The sequence below is a fragment of the Chrysochloris asiatica genome, unplaced genomic scaffold (assembly GCF_000296735.1).
Source record: "Chrysochloris asiatica unplaced genomic scaffold, ChrAsi1.0 scaffold00090, whole genome shotgun sequence".
NCBI classification, from domain to species: Eukaryota; Metazoa; Chordata; class Mammalia; order Afrosoricida; family Chrysochloridae; genus Chrysochloris; species Chrysochloris asiatica.
This window is the reverse complement of record NW_006408608.1, coordinates 4061628-4074008: the sequence shown is the minus strand read 5'-3', so window position 1 is coordinate 4074008 and position 12381 is coordinate 4061628. Positions and strand designations below refer to the sequence as shown.

The window sequence follows — 12381 nt, the reverse complement described above, 5'->3', positions numbered from 1 at the left end:
CGGCCAGATAGTTGTCTTCCAAATTTCTTGGCAGAGATGAGTAAGTGCCTCCTGTGCTGCCTCACTTTCTTGAAAGATTTCAGTTTTCATTCCATCAATTCCTGGTGCCTTGTTCTTTGCCAATGCCTTCAATGCACCTTGGACTTCCTCCTTCAGTATCATTGGCTCTTGATCATGGACTACCTCTTGGGAAAAAGAGGAAGACCCCCAACAAGATGGATTGATACAATGGCAGCAACAATGGGCTCAGCCTAACAATTGTGAGGATGGTGCAGGACCCGGCAGAGGGTGGGTCGCTATGAGTCGGAACCAACTGGACAGCACCTAACAACAACAATGTTGTATGATGTTGAACAAAAGATATATGGGTTGATGGATAAATAGAGGGATGTGTAGGTACTAGGATAGGTAAAAAAATATTGCTACTAGAATTCCAGTTCATACGTACATGGGTTTATTCCAAACAAAATGTGGTTAAACATGTCTCTGCAATCAGCAGATAGATGCAGACAAGTTCTCTCAGTAATACACTTGTCTTAGTCTTGTTATGGTGCCTTCAAAAATTAAAAAGGTCCAATCAAAACTGACTTCCAAGGGGATCTGTTCGGCCTGTTTAATTGAAGGCAGAGAAGTCAGTTCAGAGGGATACAGTGACTGTTGTTTGGGACTCAAAGGGATAATCATCATAGATTTTCTCTGCACAGGGCAACCACAGAGGTTTTTAGGAGGAAGTTTTCAGAAAATTTAAAACTGCATTGGTGAGAAAAAGGCCAGGAAAATTAGAAGAAATGATGTTTTCCATCACTACAGTACACCTGTCAATTCTTCAAGGATAGCAAGGACTGTCCTGTGAGAATTTTGTTGGGAAAACTTACACCCTCCACCCTACAAGTCTTTATCTCACCCCTTCAGATTCTTTTTGTTCCCTAAACTCAAAGAATATTTCAAAGGAACATAATGAGTCCCTCGAAAATGCCAAAACCATTTTCATGTATAAATCAAATTGTGCAGAGTTCTTCATGGGAGCGTTAGAGAGATGGAAATAGCCTTCAGAAGTGTATGTTGTTGTTAAGTGCTGTCAAGTTACTTCTGACTCATAGTGACCCTGCATAGGGTGTCTAAGGAGCAGCTGAAGGGTTTGAACTGCTGACCAGCCCAGTGCTTAATTAACCTATAGTACCACATCCGGATTCCTGAGTGCCATCATAACGAACCTGTATAAGGTTTCCAAGGAGCGGCTGGTGGTTTTGAACCTCCAACCTTGTGGTTAGGAGTCTAGTGCTTATTCTACAGCACCACACCTACAGAAACAATAGCTTCCCATTTTGATAATTTTGCTTAATAAAGCTATTATTTTGTAGTAATACTTTTTGACTTACCTTTGTGTTTCCATGTTTGAATGGGAGCATATGTCTGGGTAGCCTTTTGGGGTAAGAAAGGTAGTAATTTAACAATAGAAATGGGAATGTTAACCCTCAAAATGTGTCTCTTGAATGCCAATGATCCAGTCTAGTGTGGTCTGTTTGTCCATTATACCTGCTGGACTGCCATTGTCAAGTGTCCCCTCATCACTTCCTTTGCTTCTCTCTAGTCTTACAGCTCTTGTTTTCTGTATTTCTTCCTTTTGTTTTCTGCCCTCATTTCAGAAAAAAAAAAACATATCCTCCAATAACTTCTGTAGGAAGGATGAATGGGAAGGAAAATTTTTGTGATCTTGTATGTTTACAAATGTCTTTCTCTTCACACTTACTGACTAGTTTAGCTAGGTATACAATTCTCGGTTGTTGTATTAAACAACAGTTCACACAAGATTGGAATTTATTCCTCTTTCCTGTCACTGTACTGTCACACTCATCTGTCTGTCGTACTGTGGTGGTTTTCATGTTGCTGTGATGCTGAAAGGCATCTCACCAGTATTTTAGGTACCAGCAGAGTATACCCACGGTGGACAGGTTCCAGCTGAGTTTATAGACTAAGATAGCCTAGGAAGCAGAAGAGGCAAACTGCTTCTGCATGTTTGTTCTTGTTGTTGTAAAGTGCCATCAAGTTGGTTCTGACCCATAGCGACCCTGCATAGGGTTTCCGGGGAGCAGCTGGTGAGCTTGAACTGCCGACCTTTCAGTTCAAACGGCTTTGCAGTCTGAATGTTTAGCCACTGAAAACTTTATGAATAACAACAGAACACTGCCAGATAGTGCCAGAATATTGTCAGACACTGTGCCAGAACACGAGCTCTTCAGGTTGGAAGACACTCAAAATACGACTGGAGAAAAGCACTTCCTCAAAATAGAGTTGACCATGATGACGCAAATGAAATAAAACTCTCAGACCTTCATTTATAGATTGGGCATGACTCAAAATGATGAGAAGCAACTGTAATCACCCATTAATAATCGGAACATGGAATGCACCTATTAGAATTAGACTAAAAAAATCCCAAAGATCCAATACTTGTGAGGATGCGGGATGATAGGAACCCTCATTCATTGCTGGTGGGAATGCAAAATGGTCCAGACAGTTTGGGAGACAGTTTGGCAGTTTCTTGCAAAGCTAAATATAGCCTTACCAAAAGATTCAGCAGTTGTGCTCCTAGGTATTTACCCAAATTAATTGAAAATTTAGTTCAACACATAAACCTGCACATGAATATTGATAGCAGCTCTATTCATAATTGCCAAGGTTGTAAGCAATCAAGATGCCCTTGAACAGGAGCCAGTCAACAGACCAGTCTGGTACCATCCATCCATACAATGGAATATTATTCAGTGTTAAAAAGAACTGAGCTATGTAGTCACAAAAAGACATGGAGGAAACGTAAATGCATATTGTTAAATGAAAGAAGCCAGCCTGAAGAGGCTACATGCTGTATGACGCTAACTACATGACACTGAAAAAGGTAAGACTTTAGAAATAGTAACATTAATTAGTGGTTGCTAGGAACTCAGAATGCGGGAGAAAGATGAGGCGTTATGCTCCCGTAAAGATTTACAGCCTCGGAAACCCTGTAAGTTGCTATGAGTCAGGACCGACTCCATGGCACATAACAACAACAACAACAAGGAACTCAGAATAAAGGAGCTCTGGTAGGGTAGTGGTTACAAATCGGGCTGCTAATCTTACAGTCAGCAGTTCGAAACTACCAGCTGTCCTGCAGGAGAAAGATGAGACTTTCTGCTCCCATAAAGATTTACAGCCTTGGAAACCCTGTACAGGGTCACTATGAGTCAGAACCGACTTCACGGCATGTAACAACAGGGACTCAGAATGGGGGTGGAGTGGATATTTTTAGGGCAGTGAAACTATTCTCTATATTACTGTAACTGTGGATATGACATTATACATTTCTCAAAACACATAGAACAACTGTTCAACATAGAGTGAATCCTAATTTAAACTATGGGATTTTAATAGTAAGGAGTCCTGGTGGCATTGTGGGATAAGAACTAGACTGCTAACTGCAAGTTCAACAGTTCAAATCTACCAGTTGCTCCCCGGGAGAAAGATAAGGCTTTTTGCTCCCATAAAGATTTTCAGCCTTGGAAACCCTATACCAGGGTCACTATGAGTCAGAGTCAATTAGATGACAGTGCATTGGGTTTGGCTAGTTAATAATAATGGATCAACATTGGCTCATCAATTATAACAAACATGCCACATCCAAAAATAGAGGGAACTGTGGCAGGGGGAAATCTAATTCCTGTAAATTTAAAACTGCTCTAAAAAACAGTCTATTTAAAAATAGAAAGAGAGTGGGGAGGGAGGAAGAAGGAAGAATTCCTCTTGTTATTCAGATTGCTAAAGGAGGTGAGTATGGGATGGCCAGCTGTTTCCCATTGCCTGGAGAGCAGAGCTGAACTTGAAGCCAGTATACTGAGAAGGAGAATCTGAACTTGAATGGTTTCCTTGGGTCTCTATTCCTGAGGCCCTGACCAGTTGTGTCAGCCAATGCACTCCATTTTTGCTTAAGTCCGTTTTATTTTGATTTTCATGTGCATCTAAAATAGTCCTCTAACTCCCAAAAGTTCTCAGTAGCCAAAAACCTAGGGGTCCCCTCTGTGTTTTCAGCTTCCACCCCCAACAACTAGCCCCACTCACTTGGTGATTTCCTCTAAGACTGTCTCAGGTAAGGCCAGCATCTCCACAATCAGAGACAGGATCTCAAAGAGCAGCGTGTGGGGGTTCGGACGAGTTCTGTCGGCCAGGGCGTTCTGTTCTGGGGACATGGATGACGACTGCTGTTACCATCTGACAGTTCTGGAAGCCCCTCCTCCACCAGCTCCCTGGCCCCTCCACCAGCTATGATTACCCTGGTCTTGTCCCTGCTCACCCACAGAGCAGAAGAAACGCTTGGTGTCTGTCATCACGGCCAAGAAGTCTTTGAAGTCAACATGACCATCTCCTGTGGAGACCAGAGAGTAACAGTATGGACTGGGACTTTATGGCCCATGCACTTGAACCCAAGCATGGCTACTAGCATTTACTCATTGGGTCTGATAATAAAAGTAGCAACAACTCAATACAGCAAAGATGCTGCTCACAGAAAAATGGGAGGCAACAAGTTAAATCTCCTGGGTTCAAAGCTACCAGAACTTGGGTCTTAGAAGCAACCGACTTGGGCTCCTACCCTAGCTCCTATCCTAGCGTGCTGTATGACCTTGGGAAAGCCTCATAACCTCTCTTAGCTTGAGTTCTCTCATCTACAGGGTGAGTGCAATAATAACATCTATCTCATGGGGAATAAATGAAGCAAAGTTCATATAGATATATAATTGCATATACTATGTATTCACTAAATGCTAGTAACTATGACTACTCCATAAGAAAATGGTACCCACAAGAGTCCCACTGTTCAATATGGCTTTCAAGACCCTGAAGGATGCGCCTGTTACCCATGCTTCCAGCCTTATTTAATTCCAAGCTCTCTTGACACTAACCTGCTTTCCCATTAGGACCAAATTCTTTCTTGCCTCAGGGCCTTTGCACATGCTGCTTCCTCTGTCTAGTGTTCACTCCACTACCCTCCAGCTCCTTCACTTAGTAGATGACCTACCCGTGTTTCCTAGCCAACTTGACCCCATCACCTCCTCAGAAGAGTAGACAATCCCAGGCCAGATCCCCCATCAAGCACTCATTCATAAGACCCCTATGCTTCCACCACCCAGGAGCTCAGTCTGTTTTCTTCTGCATTGTGTCTCCAGGACTGAAAATAGGTAAATCAGATGCCATCCAGTCGATCTCAACTCATGACAACCCACGTGTGCCAGAGTCACACTGCTCCATAGGGTTTTCCATGGCTGATAATTCAGAGGTAAATCACTAGGTCTTTTATTTGAGGCACTTCTGGTGAGTTCAAACTGTCAACCTTTCAATTAGCAAATAAGCACTTAACTGTTTGTGCCACCCAGGGTGGTCACACCAAGCAAAGTGCCTTTGTAAGCATGGGGCCCCAGGTGACCTGTGAAGGCAGTCCAGCCTGGGGCTGCGGAAGCCCACCTGCCCCCTGCCCTCACCATTAATATCAGCACTCATCAAGGCATCATCCATCTGGGCTGGGGTCAGCGAGATACCCACGAGAAGCAGGATGCTCTCCAGGCTGCGTGCATCTACCTCTCCTTGACCATTGAAGAGATCAAAATAGCTGCGGAAGGCTGTGGAGAGGGTGGGTCACATGGGGGTGGGGTGTGATTTCCCCCACTCATCATATCTCTTCTAACCACTGGGCCAACTGCACAGTATCCTCTGCCACTAAGATCAGGTGGAGTGACTGCTGCTGTAGTAGTTGTTGTTAAGTGCCAATGAGTTGGTTCCGACCCATAGCAACCTTGTATAGGCTTTCCAAGGAGCAGCTGGTGGGTTTGAATCGCTGACCTTGCAGTTCAAACTGACTTTGCGGTCCAGCGCATTAACCTAGAGCGGCACACCAGGGCTGTAGTTGTTAGGTGACTTCAAGTCTCTTCTGACTCATACAGACCCTATGTAACAGCAGAAATACTCCATGGGGTTTCCCTGACTGAAGGAACTTTAGTAGCATAGTGGTTACAAATCACGCAGCTAATCTCACGGTCAGCAGTTCAAAACTACCAGCTGTTCCACAGGAGAAAGATGAGGCTTTCTGCTTTTGTAAGGATTTACAGCCTCGGAAACCCTGTACAGGGTCGCTATGAGTCAGAACTGACTCCACAGCACATAACAACAACAACAAATCTTTACAGGGAAAAAAGAGACAAGACTAACAGAGATGTTTGGAGAGTCTCTGAAACTTGCTCTTGAATGGAAAGTAGCTAAAGTGAACAGAAGAAATGATGATGTAAAAGAACTGGACAGACGATTTCAACTCAAGAAGAGAGTCAAGTATTATAACAAAATATGCAAACACCTGAAGTTAGAAAACCAAAAGGGAAGAACATGGTCTGCGTTGTACATGCTGAAAGAACTGAAGAAAAATTCAAGCCTCTAATTGCAACATGGAAGAATTCTATGGCCAAAGATGAAACGACACAGGAAGCATCAAGAGATGCAAAGAATACACAAAGTCATTATACCAAAAAGAATTGGTGGAATCTCAACAGGAGGTAGCATTTGATTAATTACGTATGGTACTGAAGGAAGAAGTCCAAGCTATACTGAAAGCTCTGGTGAAAACAAGCCTCCAGAAATTGACAGAATACTAACTGAGATGTTTTAAAAAATGGAGGCAGAGCTGGAAGTATATGCCAAGAAGTTTGGAAGTCAGCTATGTGGCCAACCAGTTGGAAGAGATCCATATTTATGCCCATTCTAAAGAAAGGTGATCTAACAGAATGCAGAAGTTACAAACAATATCATTAATATCGCATACAAATTTTGCTGAAGATAATTTAAAAACAGTTGCAGCTGTACATTGATAGGAAACTGCCAGAATTCCAAGCCAGATTCAGAAGAGGATTTGGAACAAGGGATGTCAGATGGAACTTGGTTGAAAGCAAAGAACACCAGAAAGACGTCTACCTCTGTTTTATTGACTAGGCAAAGGCATTCAGTTGTGTGGATTATAACAAATTATAGTTATCACACTTATTCATTGTGTATGCTGAGCAAATGATCTGAGAAGCTGGACAATATGAAGATGACTGTGGCATCAAGATTGAGGAAGGCTCATTAATAACCTGTGATATAATAACCTGTGATATACAGATGACACAACCTTGTTTGTTGAAAGCAAAGGGAACTTCAAGTATTTATTGATAAAGATCAAAGCAGATGTGACCGTCCAAAAATGCATGGTAGTTTTGGGGTTATCTGAGCAGGGCAGTCAGCTCTTTCCCTCCCAGAGAGGAAATGATGGTTGTGGCAGCTACACTGAATCCCTAAGTCAAGGTAGCCTGTGATCATAAACAATGCTGATGGAGGCAGGACAGTGGAATTATTAGAACCTAGACCAGATCACTTACCATCAAGTCAGTTCGGACTCATAGCAACCCCCTGAGAGCGGTGCTTCATAGGGTTTTCAATGGCTAGTTTTTCATAAGTAGATCACCAGGTCTTTCTTGTAAGGCATTCAGGGTGAACTCAAATCTCGAAGCTTTGGGTTAGCAGTTGAGTGTGTTAAGTGTTTGTACCACCCAAGAATCTCTACTTAGAAAAGCAGCTCCTCCAAGTCCCACACCCCACAACACACACATCAAATAACTGACTTTAATGCTAAAAGGAATGAACTGCAAGAATCCTAGAAAGCCAGAGAGAGTATTCAGGAAAGGCTGGAGAAGGACCATTCTGGCCAAGAGGGACATAGATTTGGGGGACGAGAGTAGGATTTGAAGCCTTACTCTTCAAGCCCGGGCAAGCTGTGACTGGGGTGACAGTGTGGACAGAGGCCGGATGGGCTGATCAGACAACCTTGGAGCCCATGGGCAGCAGTGGGAATGCACCTCCTCTCAAGAACAAGAGTTTGGGGGATGACAAGAGACCAAACACCATGAATAACAGAGCAGAGCTCTCCCGCCTCATAAAGCATGGATGTGCAGACCTTTTAAATACGGAGGAAGGGTGGGATGTAGTAGGAAATGGGGAACCTGTCCTGGACAAGCTGCCTTGTTGAATGGTGAGGGGTTTCCAGGATTGGTGGAGGACCCCAGTCTTCCACCCAGGCTGCCTTGGAAGAAGACCAGTAGAGCTCTCTTGGGTTGGGAGAAGCAGGAATTTCTCCAAACCCTAAAGCTCTTGGCAGGGCTTGCTTCGTTTATTCAGAGAGAGGCCACTCTTTGAATTTGGAAGACTGTGGGCTGGACTCAGAGGACTCAGCATGCACTCTGGCTCTCCTGCCCAACAACCGCATGAAGCTGGGTGGGCCTCCTGCCCTGCACTGTCTCTGTAGGCCAAATGCAGGTCACACCTGCTGGGTCCACTCAGCTCTCCACAGGTGATGAACTACACTGGGAGGCAGAGGTTGTTGTTAAGTGACATTGAGTCAGTTCCCACCCATAGTGACCCTGTGTACGGTTTCCAAGGAGCTGCTTGTGAGCTTCAACTGTTGACCTTGCAGTTCAAACTGACCTTGCAATCCAGTGCATTAACGTACAGTGCCACACCAGGACTCTGGCAGTAATATCTGCCAATCTGTCACCTCCCACCCTCTGCCCTGGGTGTTCTGCCTGGGCCTGCCCTTACTTACCTTCTTCTTGCTTCAGGGTGAGGTGTTCCTTAGTCCTCTCTTCCCAATTCTGATACAACTTCTGGAGGCTGTGCTTATTAGGTTCCTGCCTGCGGAGGACAGAGCAGCCCCCACCACTGCCCCGAGCCGGCCACCAAAGCTGGGAGCCAGGGGACAACCCCAGAGAGTCATTGGGAGGTCAGGGCAGTCCAAGAGTGACTAGAAAAGGGAGGCCTAAGGGAGGAGACACAGTAGAGGGAACATAGAGGAAGAGAGACACCATGGAGAAGTTAGAGGAAGGGGCTCAGAAAGAGGAAAAGAGACAGAAGCAGGAGGGAGAGATCAGGCAGTAGTTGGGAGACCCAGAGAAGAACATTGAGGGACAGGACAGGTGAAGAGCCAGGGACAGGAGTCTGGAAGAGCAAGACACTCTACTCAGGTGGGCCTGCCAGGGGAGGGTGAGTAAGTGGATGGGGGGCCTACCGTGGCTTGACACAACCCAGGTTCTTCTCACTGTCCTGGTACAAGGGTTCCGCCCTCTTCCAGGCCAGGTCCAGGTCTGGGGTTGGCAGCACTGGGCTGGGCACTGAAACCGGGACTAGAGCTCCCATAGGAGCAGACACTGGCCCAGGGGTGGGTGTCCGGGACCAGGACAGGCCCATGGGAGGAGCCAAGGTCGGGGTCTGAGCCAGGGTCAGAGGTGGACTTGGTTCTGAGCTGCTGACAGGGCCAGAGGCAGACATCTGAGTCAGGGTCCTAGGAGACTTCTTGGCTGAGAGTGCACTGGCCTTGGTAGCCCTCTGATGGTTAGCCTCCTTCTCCTCCACCTCCAGCAAGCACCTCATGAAGCCATGCCAGGGGTTCCCAAAGTTCAGGGGCCCAATGGCCACTAGGGACTCCTGAGGCTGCCTCTGCGCATGATCCAGCTCCCTCCTGGATCCAGTGTTCCTCACCTGGGGAGAGGGGAGTCAGAAGGCCTCTGGCCAGTCAGGCCATCACACAGAGCTTCTCTCTGCTATCCACAGTCCTGCCCCTTCCATTCTGAGCCCTGAAGGATGTACATGCCCCTAATCTTACACAAATCCCAGTCAGCTTCCCATCCTAGGCCCTCCCTATCACTGGTTCCTCAGCCACATTCCAGCTCTGTGAGCTAAGATCTCAAGCAAGTTAACCAAAGCATTCTCAGTCACACTACTTGGTTTCTTGCTGTCAGTACAACCTGCCATGCCTTGTTCACACCCACTGTCCCACGATAAGAAAGTAAGCTGCATGAGGACAGGGCCATGTCTGCCTTGTCTATGTATACTCAGCAACCAGCACATAGCAGGCACTCAATAAATTCCTACTCATTCAGTCAGCATTTCCAGTCATCTCCTTGTCTGTTCCCTTCTGGTCTGCTGTCCTTCTAATGATAGGGCTAAGTGGTCCAGGCCAAGCCACGCCACGTAGAGTCCAGGCCAGCCTCCAGATCAAAGATGTTACTCTTGAACACTCTCTTCCAGCAAGATGAGAGATTGACTTTCTAGACAAGATTCCTCCCTTCAACATATAACTATGCTGTAATATCTTTCTCCTATTGGAAAAACCAACTTCCTCTGACTGCAAACCCCTCCAGCAGCCATCCTAATTTGGTTCCCCTTTAGGCAAAACCCCTGGGCAGAGTTGACTTCAATTCTCTGTTGCCCATTCCAGTCTGGCCCTGCCCACCATTCCCCAAGCTGCTTTGGCCAAAGCCATAGCCAGGTCTCTGTCCTTATATCAGATGATCCATTCACCATTAAGTCCCCAGTCCCGCAACTGTCCCTGGTACACTGTTGTCAGTGAAGATGGGGGAGGGATTTCCCTCTGATTAGTCCCATTTTCTCAGTGGCATCTGAGAAGCAAGGGAACATGAGTAAATCACTTAGTGCAGGACTCAGCAAATGGCAGTGTGTGAAATAATTATAGTTGAGTATTCTGCAGTCCTGGGACCTCCTACTCGACTATGATGGCGGCCCCAGGGGATACAGGGCTCTCTCTGATTCGGCATGATCCGCCTCTGGGATGTGGATCTGTTTCAGAATTTTCCTGTCCCAGGGCTCAGCTCAGAGCTTTGCTCTCAGTAGACCCTCAGTATGTGGGCAATGATGATGCCAAGACCCTGGCATTTCCCCTCACTTCTCAGCTCCTCTCACAGCTGTATTCCTCCTTCCCCCTTCCCTGGGGTCCCTCCTGTCACCATATGTGCTGCCAGACTTCTCTCCCTGCAGCTCCTTTGTCACTGCCCTTGTTTTGAGTCTATAGTGGCTCTCAATGACCCTCAGACTAATACGCTCACACCTTCCTCAGTATGACTCCCCAAACCCCAATCCTTCTGCCCCTGCACCCTTCCTCTTCCTGATCCCCCTCCATATACCCCATCTCCACCATGACCCTACTTACTGGTTGAGGAACAGGTTTTGAGGCTGGCTGGGTCTCTGCAGTCACTCCCCTAAACAGGAGAACCCCCTTTAGTTCAGGGTTTGTGCCTTTTTCTGCCAACTTCTCTCAACACCTAGATTTCTCTTTACTCCACTTCACCAGCCTCACCCCCTTGGCTTTTGGATTTATGAGGGCCTCCTCAATGCCTCACATGCCCAGTGGGATCATGGCCCCAAAAGGAGAGGTTCATGTAACAAATAATTCTGTGAGTAGAGCTAGAAGGTTCTTTGGAGGGAATTTATTCTAATATCCCATTTTACATATGGATAAATTGAGGCCCAGAGAGGTCTGACTTGTTCCAGCTCCTAATCAGGTGAGTGGTAGTCAGAACTAGGATTTGTCTCGCGTGTAACTTAGCAGGAGATCCACCTGCTGGGAGCAGACGACAGGGCAGGGGTGGTATGAGGAGTGACTCACCCTCCTTTAGGTGTTTCAGGTTCTGGCTTCAATGGCTGGAAGGGGTTGTCCATCTCTTCCTCCAGGGTCACCACAGGCACGAGGGGCATTGTTTCCTGGGAACTGCCCTCATCATGCTCCCTTGGGACTGGCTGCGGCAGAGTGTCCTGTGGCCTGATGTGTGCAGTGCCCACCTCCTTGGGGGACTTGTCTCCCAGGGGTTGTCCACAGCTGTCCAAGGTACAACAAGGCTCTGTGGAATGTTTCATGTCTGACCCATTTGCCTCCTGGTGACCTAGGGCTAATTGACTCTCCAGGCCCTGCTGACGACAAGGACAGCAAGGATAAAGAGCCCCATCCTGGCTCCCAGGTGAACTGTAACATTCAGGCACATACACACATTGTTGTTGTTGTTAAGTACCGTCGGGTCGGTTCCGACTCATGGTGACCCTGTATAGGGTTTCCAAGGAGCAGCTGGTGCATTTGAATTCACACGAAGACTCCCATACATGCATGCATATAAACACATGTACACACTCACACAACACAACAGTGCATGTTTACACCTTCTCCTGTTTGACTCAGAATAGTCTGATATTTCTGCCTTTTCCTGTTGGGTCCAGATACTGCAAGCATCACCTTACTGACTTCTCCCAGCACCTCTAGAAGGTAGCAAAGTTACCTTCACATTGAGGAAATTGAGGCCTAGAAAATGTGTGGCTTACCCTAAGCCACAATTCACCTGCTTCTCTGTGGAGCTGGAAAGGGAGTCTGGAGAAAGTGGGGAAATCCCTTTTAATTTGGATTTCCCTGAAACTGTTTCAAAAAACAAGAACCCTTCATGTGCTCCCTTTTTAAAAAGTGAGATTTTCGGAGAACAAACAAGATGGCGGATC

General features: G+C 46.4%; 1 protein-coding gene and 1 pseudogene across 1 annotated transcript in view; both read right to left on the bottom strand.

The window, feature by feature from the left end:
- The window catches only part of LOC102815978, a 21581-nt pseudogene extending 11990 nt beyond the window's left edge, over window positions 1-9591 (bottom strand).
- Window positions 9592-11502: 1911 nt separating this feature from the next.
- Window positions 11503-12381, bottom strand: part of LOC102814218 (spermatogenesis-associated protein 21-like) — a 28321-nt gene continuing 27442 nt past the window's right edge. Inside the window, exon 4 of the mRNA XM_006866412.1 lies at window positions 11503-11805. Coding sequence (XP_006866474.1) covers window positions 11503-11805 — 303 coding nt within the window. The remainder of the gene's footprint in view (window positions 11806-12381) is intronic.